The sequence below is a fragment of the Mizuhopecten yessoensis genome, unplaced genomic scaffold, assembly GCF_002113885.1.
Source record: "Mizuhopecten yessoensis strain PY_sf001 unplaced genomic scaffold, ASM211388v2 scaffold8313, whole genome shotgun sequence".
NCBI classification, from domain to species: Eukaryota; Metazoa; Mollusca; class Bivalvia; order Pectinida; family Pectinidae; genus Mizuhopecten; species Mizuhopecten yessoensis.
The window spans coordinates 61,650-77,554 of record NW_018407485.1 but is presented as its reverse complement, the minus strand read 5'-3'; the positions used below and the strand labels follow the sequence as shown (position 1 = coordinate 77,554).

At 36.0% G+C, this 15,905-nt stretch overlaps 1 protein-coding gene across 5 annotated transcripts in view; it reads right to left on the bottom strand.

The window, feature by feature from the left end:
* The window catches only part of LOC110455590 (serine/threonine-protein kinase TNNI3K-like), a 54,883-nt gene extending 45,080 nt beyond the window's left edge, over positions 1 to 9,803 (bottom strand). For all 5 annotated transcript variants that reach the window (XR_002463465.1, XR_002463464.1, XR_002463466.1 and 2 more), the window contains exons 1-3: positions 9,747 to 9,803; positions 5,197 to 5,281; positions 3,544 to 3,652 (exon numbers count right to left, since the gene is read on the bottom strand). Coding sequence is in view for 2 of the 5 variants with exons in the window: in XM_021505785.1 (XP_021361460.1) it covers positions 3,544 to 3,652; positions 5,197 to 5,236 (149 nt within the window). In the remaining 3 variants the exon portion in view is untranslated. The remainder of the gene's footprint in view (positions 1 to 3,543; positions 3,653 to 5,196; positions 5,282 to 9,746) is intronic.
* Positions 9,804 to 15,905: the final 6,102 nt, after the last annotated feature.

The following is a 15,905-nucleotide window of genomic DNA, read 5'->3' as shown; positions in this document are numbered from 1 at the left end:
AACTATAGTCACGACCATTGATACATACCCACATGTTAACTATAGTCACGACCATTGATACATACCCACATGTTAACTATAGTCACGACCATTGATACATACCCACATGTTAACTATAGTCACGACCATTGATACATACCCACATGTTAACTATAGTCACGACCATTGATACATACCCACATGTTAACTATAGTCACGACCATTGATACATACCCACATGTTAACTATAGTCACGACCATTGATACATACCCACATGTTAACTATAGTCACGACCATTGATACATACCCACATGTTAACTATAGTCACGACCATTGATACATACCCACATGTTAACTATAGTCACGACCATTGATACATACCCACATGTTAACTATAGTCACGACCATTGATACATACCCACATGTTAACTATAGTCACGACCATTGATACATACCCACATGTTAACTATAGTCACGACCATTGATACATACCCACATGTTAACTATAGTCACGACCATTGATACATACCCACATGTTAACTATAGTCACGACCATTGATACATACCCACATGTTAACTATAGTCACGACCATTGATACATACCCACATGTTAACTATAGTCACGACCATTGATACATACCCACATGTTAACTATAGTCACGACCATTGATACATACCCACATGTTAACTATAGTCACGACCATTGATACATACCCACATGTTAACTATAGTCACGACCATTGATACATACCCACATGTTAACTATAGTCACGACCATTGATACATACCCACATGTTAACTATAGTCACGACCATTGATACATACCCACATGTTAACTATAGTCACGACCATTGATACATACCCACATGTTAACTATAGTCACGACCATTGATACATACCCACATGTTAACTATAGTCACGACCATTGATACATACCCACATGTTAACTATAGTCACGACCATTGATACATACCCACATGTTAACTATAGTCACGACCATTGATACATACCCACATGTTAACTATAGTCACGACCATTGATACATACCCACATGTTAACTATAGTCACGACCATTGATACATACCCACATGTTAACTATAGTCACGACCATTGATACATACCCACATGTTAACTATAGTCACGACCATTGATACATACCCACATGTTAACTATAGTCACGACCATTGATACATACCCACATGTTAACTATAGTCACGACCATTGATACATACCCACATGTTAACTATAGTCACGACCATTGATACATACCCACATGTTAACTATAGTCACGACCATTGATACATACCCACATGTTAACTATAGTCACGACCATTGATACATACCCACATGTTAACTATAGTCACGACCATTGATACATACCCACATGTTAACTATAGTCACGACCATTGATACATACCCACATGTTAACTATAGTCACGACCATTGATACATACCCACATGTTAACTATAGTCACGACCATTGATACATACCCACATGTTAACTATAGTCACGACCATTGATACATACCCACATGTTAACTATAGTCACGACCATTGATACATACCCACATGTTAACTATAGTCACGACCATTGATACATACCCACATGTTAACTATAGTCACGACCATTGATACATACCCACATGTTAACTATAGTCACGACCATTGATACATACCCACATGTTAACTATAGTCACGACCATTGATACATACCCACATGTTAACTATAGTCACGACCATTGATACATACCCACATGTTAACTATAGTCACGACCATTGATACATACCCACATGTTAACTATAGTCACGACCATTGATACATACCCACATGTTAACTATAGTCACGACCATTGATACATACCCACATGTTAACTATAGTCACGACCATTGATACATACCCACATGTTAACTATAGTCACGACCATTGATACATACCCACATGTTAACTATAGTCACGACCATTGATACATACCCACATGTTAACTATAGTCACGACCATTGATACATACCCACATGTTAACTATAGTCACGACCATTGATACATACCCACATGTTAACTATAGTCACGACCATTGATACATACCCACATGTTAACTATAGTCACGACCATTGATACATACCCACATGTTAACTATAGTCACGACCATTGATACATACCCACATGTTAACTATAGTCACGACCATTGATACATACCCACATGTTAACTATAGTCACGACCATTGATACATACCCACATGTTAACTATAGTCACGACCATTGATACATACCCACATGTTAACTATAGTCACGACCATTGATACATACCCACATGTTAACTATAGTCACGACCATTGATACATACCCACATGTTAACTATAGTCACGACCATTGATACATACCCACATGTTAACTATAGTCACGACCATTGATACATACCCACATGTTAACTATAGTCACGACCATTGATACATACCCACATGTTAACTATAGTCACGACCATTGATACATACCCACATGTTAACTATAGTCACGACCATTGATACATACCCACATGTTAACTATAGTCACGACCATTGATACATACCCACATGTTAACTATAGTCACGACCATTGATACATACCCACATGTTAACTATAGTCACGACCATTGATACATACCCACATGTTAACTATAGTCACGACCATTGATACATACCCACATGTTAACTATAGTCACGACCATTGATACATACCCACATGTTAACTATAGTCACGACCATTGATACATACCCACATGTTAACTATAGTCACGACCATTGATACATACCCACATGTTAACTATAGTCACGACCATTGATACATACCCACATGTTAACTATAGTCACGACCATTGATACATACCCACATGTTAACTATAGTCACGACCATTGATACATACCCACATGTTAACTATAGTCACGACCATTGATACATACCCACATGTTAACTATAGTCACGACCATTGATACATACCCACATGTTAACTATAGTCACGACCATTGATACATACCCACATGTTAACTATAGTCACGACCATTGATACATACCCACATGTTAACTATAGTCACGACCATTGATACATACCCACATGTTAACTATAGTCACGACCATTGATACATACCCACATGTTAACTATAGTCACGACCATTGATACATACCCACATGTTAACTATAGTCACGACCATTGATACATACCCACATGTTAACTATAGTCACGACCATTGATACATACCCACATGTTAACTATAGTCACGACCATTGATACATACCCACATGTTAACTATAGTCACGACCATTGATACATACCCACATGTTAACTATAGTCACGACCATTGATACATACCCACATGTTAACTATAGTCACGACCATTGATACATACCCACATGTTAACTATAGTCACGACCATTGATACATACCCACATGTTAACTATAGTCACGACCATTGATACATACCCACATGTTAACTATAGTCACGACCATTGATACATACCCACATGTTAACTATAGTCACGACCATTGATACATACCCACATGTTAACTATAGTCACGACCATTGATACATACCCACATGCTAACTGTAATTCTGTCCAATCCTTTTCATTTGGACGAAGTTCTTCAATGATTTTTGATCTGAATATTGAGTAACTTTCACTTATTTTCTTTTTAAGTTCATCTACAATTAAAGGAAAAGTGTACAATTCAGATTAAAGTAATAGGTAAGGACATACTTTTGTTCCAATGATAAACTGTCAATATAATCTGACCATTGAGATTTTAGGTCTGGGTGATACCAATTAATGTTACCTGACCATGAGATGATAGGTCAGGGCGATACAGATTAATGTTACCTGACCATAAGATTATAGGTCTGGGTGATACAGATTAATGTTACCTGACCATGACATTATAGGTCTGGGTGATACAGATTTATGTTACCTGACCATAAGATTATAGGTCTGAATGATACAGATTTATGTTACCTGACCATGGCATTATAGGTCTGGGTGATACAGATTTATGTTACCTGACCACAACATTATAGGTCTGTGTGATGCAGATTTATGTTACCTGACCACAACATTATAGGTCTGCGTGAGACAGATTTATGTTACCTGACCATGACATTATAGGGCTGGGTGATACAGATTTATGTTACCTGACCATAAGATTATAGGTCGGAATGATACAGATTTATGTTACCTGACCATGGCATTATAGGTCTGGGTGATACAGATTTATGTTGCCTGACCATGACATTATAGGTCTGAATGATACAGATTTATTTTACCTGACCATGACATTATAGGTCTGGGTGATACATATTTTTGTTTCCAGACCATGACATTATAGGTCTGGGTGATACAGATTTATGTTACCTGACCACAACATTATAGGTCTGTGTGATACAGATTTATGTTACCTGACCACAACATTATAGGTCTGCGTGATACAGATTTATGTTACCTGACCATGACATTATAGGTCTGGGTGATACATATGTACAGATTAATGTTACCTGACCATGACATTATAAATGTAGGTCAGGGTGATACAGGATACTTTAAAATTATATATAACTTCCCACACAATGCATTTTGAAATTAACCACATAATGAAAATTGGGAAGATGCTATTTTATATTATGTAATCACCCACTCTATGAATAGATTAATGGTCAATGTGACATTATATATTATGTAATAACCCACTCTATGAATAGATTAATGGCCAGTGTGATATTATATATTATGTAATCACCCACTCTATCTATGAATAGATTAATGGTCAGTGTGACATGATATATTATGTAATTACCCACTCTATGAAAAGATTAATGGCCAGTGTGACATTATATATTATGTAATTACCCACTCTATGAATAGATTAATGGCCAGTGTGATATTATATATTATGTAATTACCCACTCTATGAATAGATTAATGGTCAGTGTGATATTATGTATTATGTAATCACCCACTCTATGAATAGATTAATGGTCAGTGTGATATTATATATTATGTAATTACCCACTCTATGAATAGATTAATGGCCAGTGTGATATTATATATTATATAATTACCTGCTCTAGATTAATGGTCAGTGTGATATTATATATTATGTAATTACCCGCTCATTAGTGTGATATTATATATTATGTAATTACCCGCTCTATGAATAGATTAATGGTCAGTGTGATATTATATATTATGTAATTACCTGCACAAGAGATTGTTGGTCTGGACTTGTAATTCCCCATCCCTCAACATGGTGGGTGTTAGCAGGTGTTTATGTTACAGCATATCTACCAATAAAAACACCAATACATAACACTGTCTTCCTTGGGCTTCTGTTCCTTCTGTTCAGACCGACAGTAAGAGCTGCAGTGTGCCAATTAGCACTTTCTTTTATACCGAGGTTATATGTGGTGTCCATTTTGTGATTTAGTAAGCTTTCCACCCTTTCTGCATCATTGGCAGGTACTGGAGCACTGTCAACCTGGCTACTTAGGCAGATTTTGCTTTAGTCAAATATGTGTATAGGATAAATGTTAAGCAAACAAGCCAATTGTGGTAGCGAATTCCTTGTACACATTAAAAAAAAGGTGGACAAAAAGGTAAGTCGGTGACACGAAAGATGTTCAGCTAATTATTTATATTATTATTAATCCGTTGATTTTATTGATTTTTAGTAGCAGCATCCTTTTATTCCCTGTATCTGATGGTTAAACAGGAATATTAACGATTTCTGTAGCAAAATGTGGAGTGGGGGTTCTTTGCACAAATCACACGACAATCAATTTGATGTTTCTTTTGGTTTATAAGTTTACAGTATCTCTCTAAATCCCTAAAATGATACAAACACACTAATTGTACAATACAGACATATATTAGACATATTGCTAATCGAACACACCACACAGTCACTTTTACAATACATGACGCGAACAATTAAATATTTAAAAGGACGAGAACACAATTCTATGACTTCTAGATAAAAAGACAACCTAACCAGTTTAACCAAAAATATAAAGTATAGTACTGTTACATACAAATATAAATTATAGTACATACTCAGTATAGAATGTAAGTTATATTTTATTTTTACTCACAACTAATTTAGAAAAAGGAATTTACGTTAAGTGTTAAATAATAATCTACACAATAATATTAGATTAATTACATATATATATATAAATAAAACAAAACACGAAGACTAGCATAATTGGCTAGCGCTTTCGCCCATCTTGGGGCTCTTCAGGTGATTTAAATTTATTTATGACATCACAAATAAATTTAAATCACCTGAAGAGCCCCAAGACGGGCGAAAGCGCTAGCCAATTATACTTAGTCTACGTGTTTTGTTTTATTTATGTTTTTACCATTTGACATTTGAAATTATTTATCGCTATATATATATATATATTCTGTAAATGACTAACCCAGCATGTGGTGCTGAGGATACTTTAAATCAATTATCGAGTGAGCATACCAACCATAGATGATATATATACTTCAGGCTTTCCACTACCAGCATAAAATGTAGGTCTGACCCCTTGTAAGTAAAGTGTCCAAGCGAAGAAAGAGCACAACACATACCACATGACATCACATGTGTTACACAATCAAATACTTATACAATGTGCATAATACGGCCCCTTACAACAAGTATTAGGAAAACGAAAGTAGGGGTCACCTGATACAGAAGCACGAACGGAAAAGGTAACTCACTTAAACAAACTTCAAGGATAATGTATTAATTTTTTATCAAATCCAAATAATCAAATTAAAGCCATAATATGTAATAGACACTTGCACAAAAACACCAAATATTTCACTCCCTCTAGACACACAATCAACTTTCTCTGTATGTTATCTTTCCTACTCCGAAGTATCTTCCAAAAGCACACCGGAGGCCCGAATCTGCATCTTCGGGATGCTTATCGTCGGGAAGACATATGCATTGAGGCCATATTGAATAGACACCCGCTTTTATAAGTTTTATACTAACAAGGATGAACGGTTGACAGCGAAAAAATGCAACAATGGTATTTTACCAAATCAATTAAAATAGTGTGATTAGACAATAATGTTTAATTTCAGCGACTGACTTGTTTGGTTATTGACGTGCACGAGATAAATATGACCAGTAACTGCATGGTTGTTTGTTTACATTCGTCCTATATTTGTATAGTCATATTTGGCTATACAGCTAAATCTGCCTATATAGCCAGATTTGCCGGTGCTCCAGTACCTGATAAGGGGCTGGCACTTTGAAGGATTAATATTGATCAAAAATTTCTAATATTAATCCCTACAGTGTAGGAGAGGCCAAAAGAAACAGTTCTGACTGATAAATCGCTGGCCCAAGTGATACAAGTTACTGTAGTTCCTTTAGGATTGTTTTTCGTTAAGTCACAGGTCCTCATCTTGGTATACTTCTTCTTCCATATGAAGGATCAGACTCAAAGGTTTGAGTGCATTTGATCCTGGGAGGTGGCATTAAAAACAAATATTTTTGGTATTTTTCACTATAAGATAAAATCACTAAATACTTTAGGGTATGTTGAAACTAGCAAGGGCACACCTGAAAAAGTTTAGGTTTTGCTTCTGTGCTAGAGAATTCCAATTTACAATAAACCTGGGGAAAAAAGAGTATTTAAATAGGTTTTTGTTGGTGTGAATTTGGTTGATTCTGTTGGCCCCTCGTGTTCTCCTATCACTTGTTGTTAAAACGTAGGATAGATTATTACCAACATGTCCGTTTATGATCTTATACAGCATCATGCATGAGCCAGCTGGCTTTTGTTCTTCTCTGAGCTAGGGGCTCCCAGTTAGTGATCCGATCATATTAGATACACAATCAGGCTCTCTAGATCTGTGGTCATTAGATACATATCTGGCAGCCCTGCGCTGGACATTTTCAAATAGATATGACCTGGTCTGATGTATAAGGGTCCCAGCATGTGGCTGCATACCCTAGGGTTGGTCTTACTAAGGTTGTATATGTTTGGGCTTTAATTATTCTGGTGCAGGCTGCTTCTCAGAAATCCTAGAGTCCTGATGGCTTTGTTAGTGAGGGACTGTATGTGTTTATCCCAGTTTAGATTAGCAGTGAAAGCGACTCTTAGATATTTGCTAGAATCTAAATTGCCCAGTGTTTGATTGTGTAGGGAGTAACTATACTTGATAGTTTTTCTTTCTTTTTAGAGATGTTGATAATAGAGCACTTAATTCTTAGCATTAAAATTCTGCCATTTACTCTCCCAGTTTTCCAAAGATTTCAGCTCATTATCAAGTTTGCGACAGTCCTGTAAAGAATGTGTTTCATTAGGAGTAAGCAATCATCAGCAAAGAGTTTGATGTTGCAAGAAACTGATCTGACAAGGTCATTAATGAGAACTAGAAACAGGAGTTTAATTATGACATCAATTAGTTAACGTCACACTACCAAAATTGGTACACTACCCAAATTGGTATACACGGTCAAGTTTTGGAGTATTTTCAAGGAGTTAGATATAAGCATGTGTAGCGGGGGGGGGGGGGGTTCTTGTCGTATATAGTCTATGTGTTCTATGTGTCAGACAGGGGTCATGTAGTGTAGTTACTGTACTACATGGAGGCCAGTGTGCACTGGTGTCCCCCGACCTCTGTCTGTTGTGGTGTCCTGTCCACGTGTACCAGTCCATTGCTAAGTGTTGTCAGTTTACCTGTCTGTGATTTCATGCTTTTCTGTCTGTGCCTGTGTCTGTGTCAGCACTATGTTTTCATTGATCGAGAGTTTTGTATTGTGAATGTTTCTATATAGTGGGGTGTTACTTTCGGTTTTAGCGCAGAGCGAATGATTGGATTCCTGCTACGACTGTCATAGACTTCTGTAGGGGATAGTATTTACTGTAATGTTAGAATAGCGGATTAGAGATAGTTCATGTATAGATAGATAGAACAGGTTGGGAATGTCGGTGGATGTTAGCCTGGTAGCCTAGTACTATGTAGGGTTGGGGGGTCGTCTCGGCAACGTGTTAGGGTTTGTATCAGGTTTTCATCTAGGCCTGTACATGTGTTATTCATGTTTCATTGCTTCATACATGTATATCTCTGTTAATAAATACTGTTATTGTATCACATCCCGGAGTTGAGTTATTACCTTAACCAGCAGAAATAAGCTACCCAATTCGAACCTGGGTTGTGAGGAAAAGGTAGCGAGCCGGGGGTAGTTTGTTCATAATAAACTGGGCCCGTCTCGCTCCTGTTACAAAAGTTTAAATGTTGATTTCTGGTCCTTATATTCGGATAATATAAAAGTAAATATATACAATTATAGTTCAGTATGGTATCTATAAAAGCAATATATTTGTTGTAATCGACACATCAATTTGTAGAAATAAAAACAATTTCCATAGCCTGCGATATGGTGTACCAATTTGGGTACTATTTACTGTACGGCCGAAAAACGGACGAAATCTCACTCCGAGTTTAGCGTTCTATTTTCAAAAACAAATTACTGAGAAATAAAAAAAAAAATGAACCACCATAGGTAGTCTTTGTCAAGAATCAAGAAACATTCCAGACACAAGATCTGAATTTTTAAAGATCACTAAAAAACTGTCAAAATTGTACCAATTGCCTAACGTGACGTTCAAAACTATCATATAAAGCTTCCAAACCTGAGTAATACTGAAATAAAGTTCATTGAAAATTAGCAATTGGTTACAAATTGATAAAAAGTTAAAATCAATATCGAATTTAACTCAAAATATTTGCCTTTACATTCTTTAAAACTTTTCTTCTCCTCTCTCGCATTTCTCTCCTTTTCTCTGTATCTTCTTACACCGGAAGTATTATCGCAGGTCAAGGTCAAGTGCCTGTAAAGTTAAGGATCCCTGCACGTCGGCCCCTGCACGTTCCTTGTATGGATTACCAATCGGCTAATGAAAAAGACAGTCATAATATCAGCATTGTTCGATCCACAAAGGACTCTGTCGGAGTAATGGTGAAGACAGAAAACGTCCCAAGTCAAAGCAATAGGCTGCTTCTTTCTTTTTGCTAAAACAAACCTGCTTTATTATGTTTCAAATCGGATCACTTTTTGCAAAAATACTAATGAATAAATAAATGTGTGAACAAATCAGTTATAACAATGCTGTAGTCTTAGAATAGATAGCCATCCACCATATTTTGTCTACAGCTGATTAGTTTTTAAGTTCAAATAGCGCAAGAAAACGTAATTCAAACTCAAATGTCAATGTTTTGATCACGTTTTTAAAAAATGGCGCGTGCGACGACTATGCATTGTTTTTTGGACCATAGGAATAAATTCACACTATAGAAATACTTGTTGTCATATAAATTCTAAAGGTCATCATAAAATGTTCGTATGCTGACAAAAAATATTCATTTGAAGCGTAAAATACTGCAAAATTCAAACCTTGATCCGATTTGGGTCCTGACATTCGAAAAAACCGGAGACGCTGATTGGCGACTTCAGAGCGTTCTATAAATATCTCAAGTGAGCCCCGGGGTGCTAATTTCGTTTGAAAGAACACCCATAGATATTCTTCCTTTGATACAACCATAAATGAATATAATTCCTCGTCGGATGTTTCAATGATTTAATAAAATGATGGTTTGGTGATCCGATCCTTATGTATCTTAAATTTTAAGTTTTCATTTTTTTATGATATATTATCAGCCTGTAATATGTTTCTAAATTGATCTGTGATTATGTTTAATATATGCGCTTTTATAAGAATAATAATGATATAACAAAATCCTGAGTTACTGGGTGCAGGTCGAGCATACCATGCTGGTAGGGGGCTCCCCAACCCTTGGAGCTGACCATGTACCACTGTACTATCCTTTCTCAAGTTCTTCTTTTTTTATCTTTCCTTCACCTCATAATCAATAATTATAAGTAAATGCAGGGACGTATAATGGACTGTCCCTGGCAAATGTGATCAAATAAGAAATGAAATTCAAAATGTGATAAATGTAACTTGCCACTTTTACCGCATTGACTATTATTATTGTTCTTATTTATTTAAATATACAAATGTTTTATTGGACGCTTCCTCCCTATTTGTATCTTTTACAGCATGAACATATCTTGTTTGATTATGAAACCTTGTTTTATGTATGTTTTATTTGTGATGTCGATTGTAAAAGCTCACTAAACGAGCTTGTGTTATCAATATGAAGAAAATTACTTTAAGAAACTTCAAAATTGTCTTGCTGACAAATCAGTGCATCAAAGAAAATGTTGACAGATAGCGAAATCTATAGGAAAAATGACTATCACTAATTCTATCCTCTGAAATCTAACAATACATTTTTAGTCCATCCACAAGATAAAGCTGAAGCACTAAATAACTTCTTTACCACCATTACTGACACTAACCTACCTGACTTACCTCCCTTATGTCCATTTGAACAAGATATAACAACAAACCAGCTGGTCCTGATGGTATCTTACCTATGATTGTAAAGAAAATGTCTTCTTCTTAAGTATACCCACTCAAACTAGTATTTAATAGAACTTTATCTATTGGAGTAATACCTGATGTACTAAAAACGGCTAATGTTACTGCTCTCTATAAAGGTAAAGGAGATATCAGTGATCTCAATAATTATTATGTGGTGTTTTTTTTTTTTTTTTAAATATACGTTTAATTATATTTCAAGTCACAATATTTTAAGTGTACATCAGTCAGGATTTCAACCCAAAGACTCCACTACTAATCAACTAACTGCTATAATACTATAAGTAGTGATTTAGACCAAGGTAAAGATTTGCGTTTTGTTTTCTGTGACATAAATAAAAAAAAAAATCGTGTATGGCATTTGGGCCTATTATATAAACTAAAAACATATGGTATTAAAGATAAATTCTATTATTGGGTTTAAGCTTACTTATCTGACAGAAAACAAAGGGTTATGTTTGAAGGTTATAAATCTAGTACCAAACCTATTTCTACGGGGGTTCCTGTCCATGGTCCCTTCCTCTTTCTTCTTTTTATTAATGAGATTACTAACAATGTAACCTCTCATATACAACTCTTTGCAGATGATACCTCTCTCTATGTAATAGTAAATAATAACAATGACCTTACAACACCTACTAACATGCCTTTAATGATGATCTTGACTCAATCTCTGAATGGTCAAAGCAATGGCAGATCCTATTCAATCCGAATAAGACTGTAGCTATTAATTTCTCTCGTAGACACATCAACAATCATCCTCAACTGCTATTTAACAATACTCCAATTGCACAACATGAACACCATACTCACTTAGGACTCACATTTAACAGTAAAGGGACATGGGCAGATCACATTTCAAATATTTATAAAAAAGCTAACTCTAGACTAAGTATTCTTAGGATTTTAAAAACTACAGTTGATAGGAATACATTAAAAACATTATATGTCTCTTATCTAAGACATGTGAAACACAACTTGAAACATTACACACACGAAGACAAAATCATAAACTAACACTAATGGATAAGATTCTTAATAATTACACTCCAACTTATCTCGATGATATCATTCAACCATTTCTAAATGTAAATAATAAATATACCTTCAGAAATAACAGATTCTTTAATATACCACAGACAAGAACTACTACTTATATGAATAGCTTCTTCCCTTCTACGATGGTAAAATGGAATGCACTTGATAGCACCTTACGATATTCTATCTCAATTTCATCTTTTAAAAAGAAACTTTAAAAAACTTTTAATATATGTACATCTGCCTCAGAAACTTTTATCAAATGTGTTCCGAGGAAACTTAACATCATTTTCTGTCAGCTAAGAAATGTTAAAAGTGATCTTAACTTTGATAAGTTGCCAGACCATCTGATTGATGATGCTTCCTGTGTATGTGGTGCACAGAGGGAAGATCTAATACATTTTTTTTCTTTCAATATGTCCTCTGTATTCAAATATTAGACATCATATTGCCACTATTTATAATCTATTATGATATTTAAATCTGCACTGTTTATTATATGGTATAAGTAATGCATCGGACCAATTAGATAAACTATTCTTATACATGTTGACTTTTATATGAAATCATCAAAACGTTTCGTTACTTATACATGCTAGATAAATTCCAAATTAATATTCATGTATTGTTATTATTATTAGTGTACAGGCAAGTTTTGTCCCTTAAACAATGACTATTATACATAAGCGGGTGTGGGTGTGGGTGTGCATGTGTTTGAGAGGAAAACGAATTACAACATTTTATATATTAAGCATTGTACATAGCTACCGGAAATAGAAGAAGACTGATATAGGCATAGCCTGTTGTCTAAATCTTTTGTCAATACTGTTCTAACATCTTCTTTAATTTTAACTTATATGTTTGTATTATATATGTATTGTCAATAAAATACTTTTGAAATTGAAAATTGTGTTATCTTTGGAAACCATATCGACATTGAATAAAATTTACTTGACTTGACTTGACTTGACTGAGATGACAGATTCGCCCGATAAAAAAGATGCACATAACTTAATGAGTGTACAAGGACCCTTAACTTTTGGGGCGGCACATTAATCGTTATTCTTACCATCAAACTCATCCCATTGACTATCAAAGTTTCACTGAAATTAGTATGTTGGATACTTGTTTCATTATCATTAGGGCGGATCTGTCGAGTGGTTAACACTTCGGCCTTCCACGCAGGCGGCCGGGGTTCGATCCTCGAAGTCGTCGCACGCATACAGAGAAAGTGTTTTTCTCCTGCCCACACTACTCCAACAACCCAGGTGGAGTATATAATGGTATGGGGTGGATCAAGTGAGGTGGCACTATGAAAGATTGAAGCACGCGCGGTCCCACTACAAACAGAACACAATACATCTCCAGCACACACGCAATCATACACACATAGGGAGATATCAGCCCGGTGGCATATGACTAGTAGTTAGCGCATGATAAGGTAGCTCCTGCGAATTCCTCTAAAAAAATGCGTTGATTAATGTATATGCTAATTGTATTGATTGTATATCTTTGTACTGTAAAGCGCTTTAGAGTGGCTTATGTTAGCTAAATGGGGCGCTATATCAAATGTTGTATTATTATTATTTATTATTATTATATAAATAGACGCGTTACTTTCTGCGTATCGAGTTCATCCACTCGCTGATGATACAGAAGTCCATGATTCAGTCAAATATACACTACTGTCTTTCCTGTTACATAATATTATCTCACGGTAAAGACTCAACAAAATGCTTAATTTCGTGTTATTTATACTGATTTGAACTAGATCACATGCTGAATGAAACACAAGACCGCACACTCATTACCAACAAGTTTTAAAGGGGCATCACGTGAAGAGCCATATTATTTTTAATGAATGCTTTTGTTGTATGCACTTCCACTTATGTTACCTTGCAATCCCCATATTCATAGTCATAGTCCGTTCCAAATGTCCAGTTTGACCACTTGAATTGTTCGGGAAAGCCCTGTTAAAAATAGCGCCAATAACGTCACCTGCCGGTGTTGAAACGAGACAGTAAACACAGGTGGTCTGACCGAGATTCAAAATTTCAAAAGAGGCCCTTTAGAGAGGGACTGTCAGGCAACTGCAACCTCTTACCGCACTATGTAACCAAGTGATATGCTTTCTTAGTCCGTGTTGAAACTTATTGAATCAGTAATTATTCATCATCAGAAGTTTTTTGCACACATGCCAATATTTTAAGCGATTGCACAATAAGTTTTGGTCCGACCTGAGGCAAGACTTAAGAGATGTGACTGGCCACAATCATGATTCCATTGCTGATTATGAAGAACTGTGAATAGCGATGAGATCTATAGAGAGGACAAGAGACAATGAGACACCACAGATGGCGACTGTTACCGTCAACTCAGCTGTTGAGGGAGAGGAGAAGGAGGACTTGGGATATATGGTCAACCAATTGTCTGCAGCTATTCAGAGATAAGAGACGCAGATATCCGATGGTGGGACAACCTCGTGAAAGAACAGCCGAGATCACCGGAATAGGAATAGAGGAAACTCTAACAGTTACGAAGGAGGGTCTGTCTACCACTCTTAGCCATCGGAAGAGACGATTGACCAGGATGATGCGTCTTCGGACAAGAAGCCTGATGTTATATGTTGGAGATGCAGACAGCCTGGACATATCAGCGCGATGTAGAGTAATTATGGATCACTCACACAGTTCGGTAAAAGGGAAGGAGTCTGTGATGACGGACCGCTCACAGATTTCCGAATTCAATGTCCAAAGAAGAATACTAAGGCTACAAAGACAGGAACACAGATGATTGGCAATGCTAATGAAGTTGGTGTCGACATAGAAGACCAGGGCGTTACTGTTTACAGGTGCGACCGTGTCTACAGTGGGTCAACAGAATTATGAATGTCATCCGAGTCACAGTGCTTTCCTATGACTGAGACAGTACACATCCATTGGACGTTCAACTTTCCAATCTGACAACACATACGTTTATCATTCCTCCCAAGGCAATGTTATGCGAGATACAGCCAGTGATTGTCCAGGAACTTCCTTCTGTTAATGGAGAGGTTGGAATACCGAAATCATCTATGAATAAGATAGACTTTACCAATTCAACTGTTTCGGAGGAGGAACTACAGCTAGGAACAAAATTCATTCAGGGATACGAGGATATATTTTAAGTAAACAATTAAACAACAACACACATACACCACTTCCGCACCTTCTCCTAGAAGTGTAGAGAGATATCTTGCACTGCTAAAAATAATGTATTTAATAATAGAATAATATTTGATGATAAGGACATATTCATGTATTACTGACAAACACTAGAGATACACTTGACTTAATTCACTAAATTTTGTCGTCTTCTATTAGCGATTTTTACATATTTGGCCAAATAAGTTTTTTTTCCAGTAGATAACAAC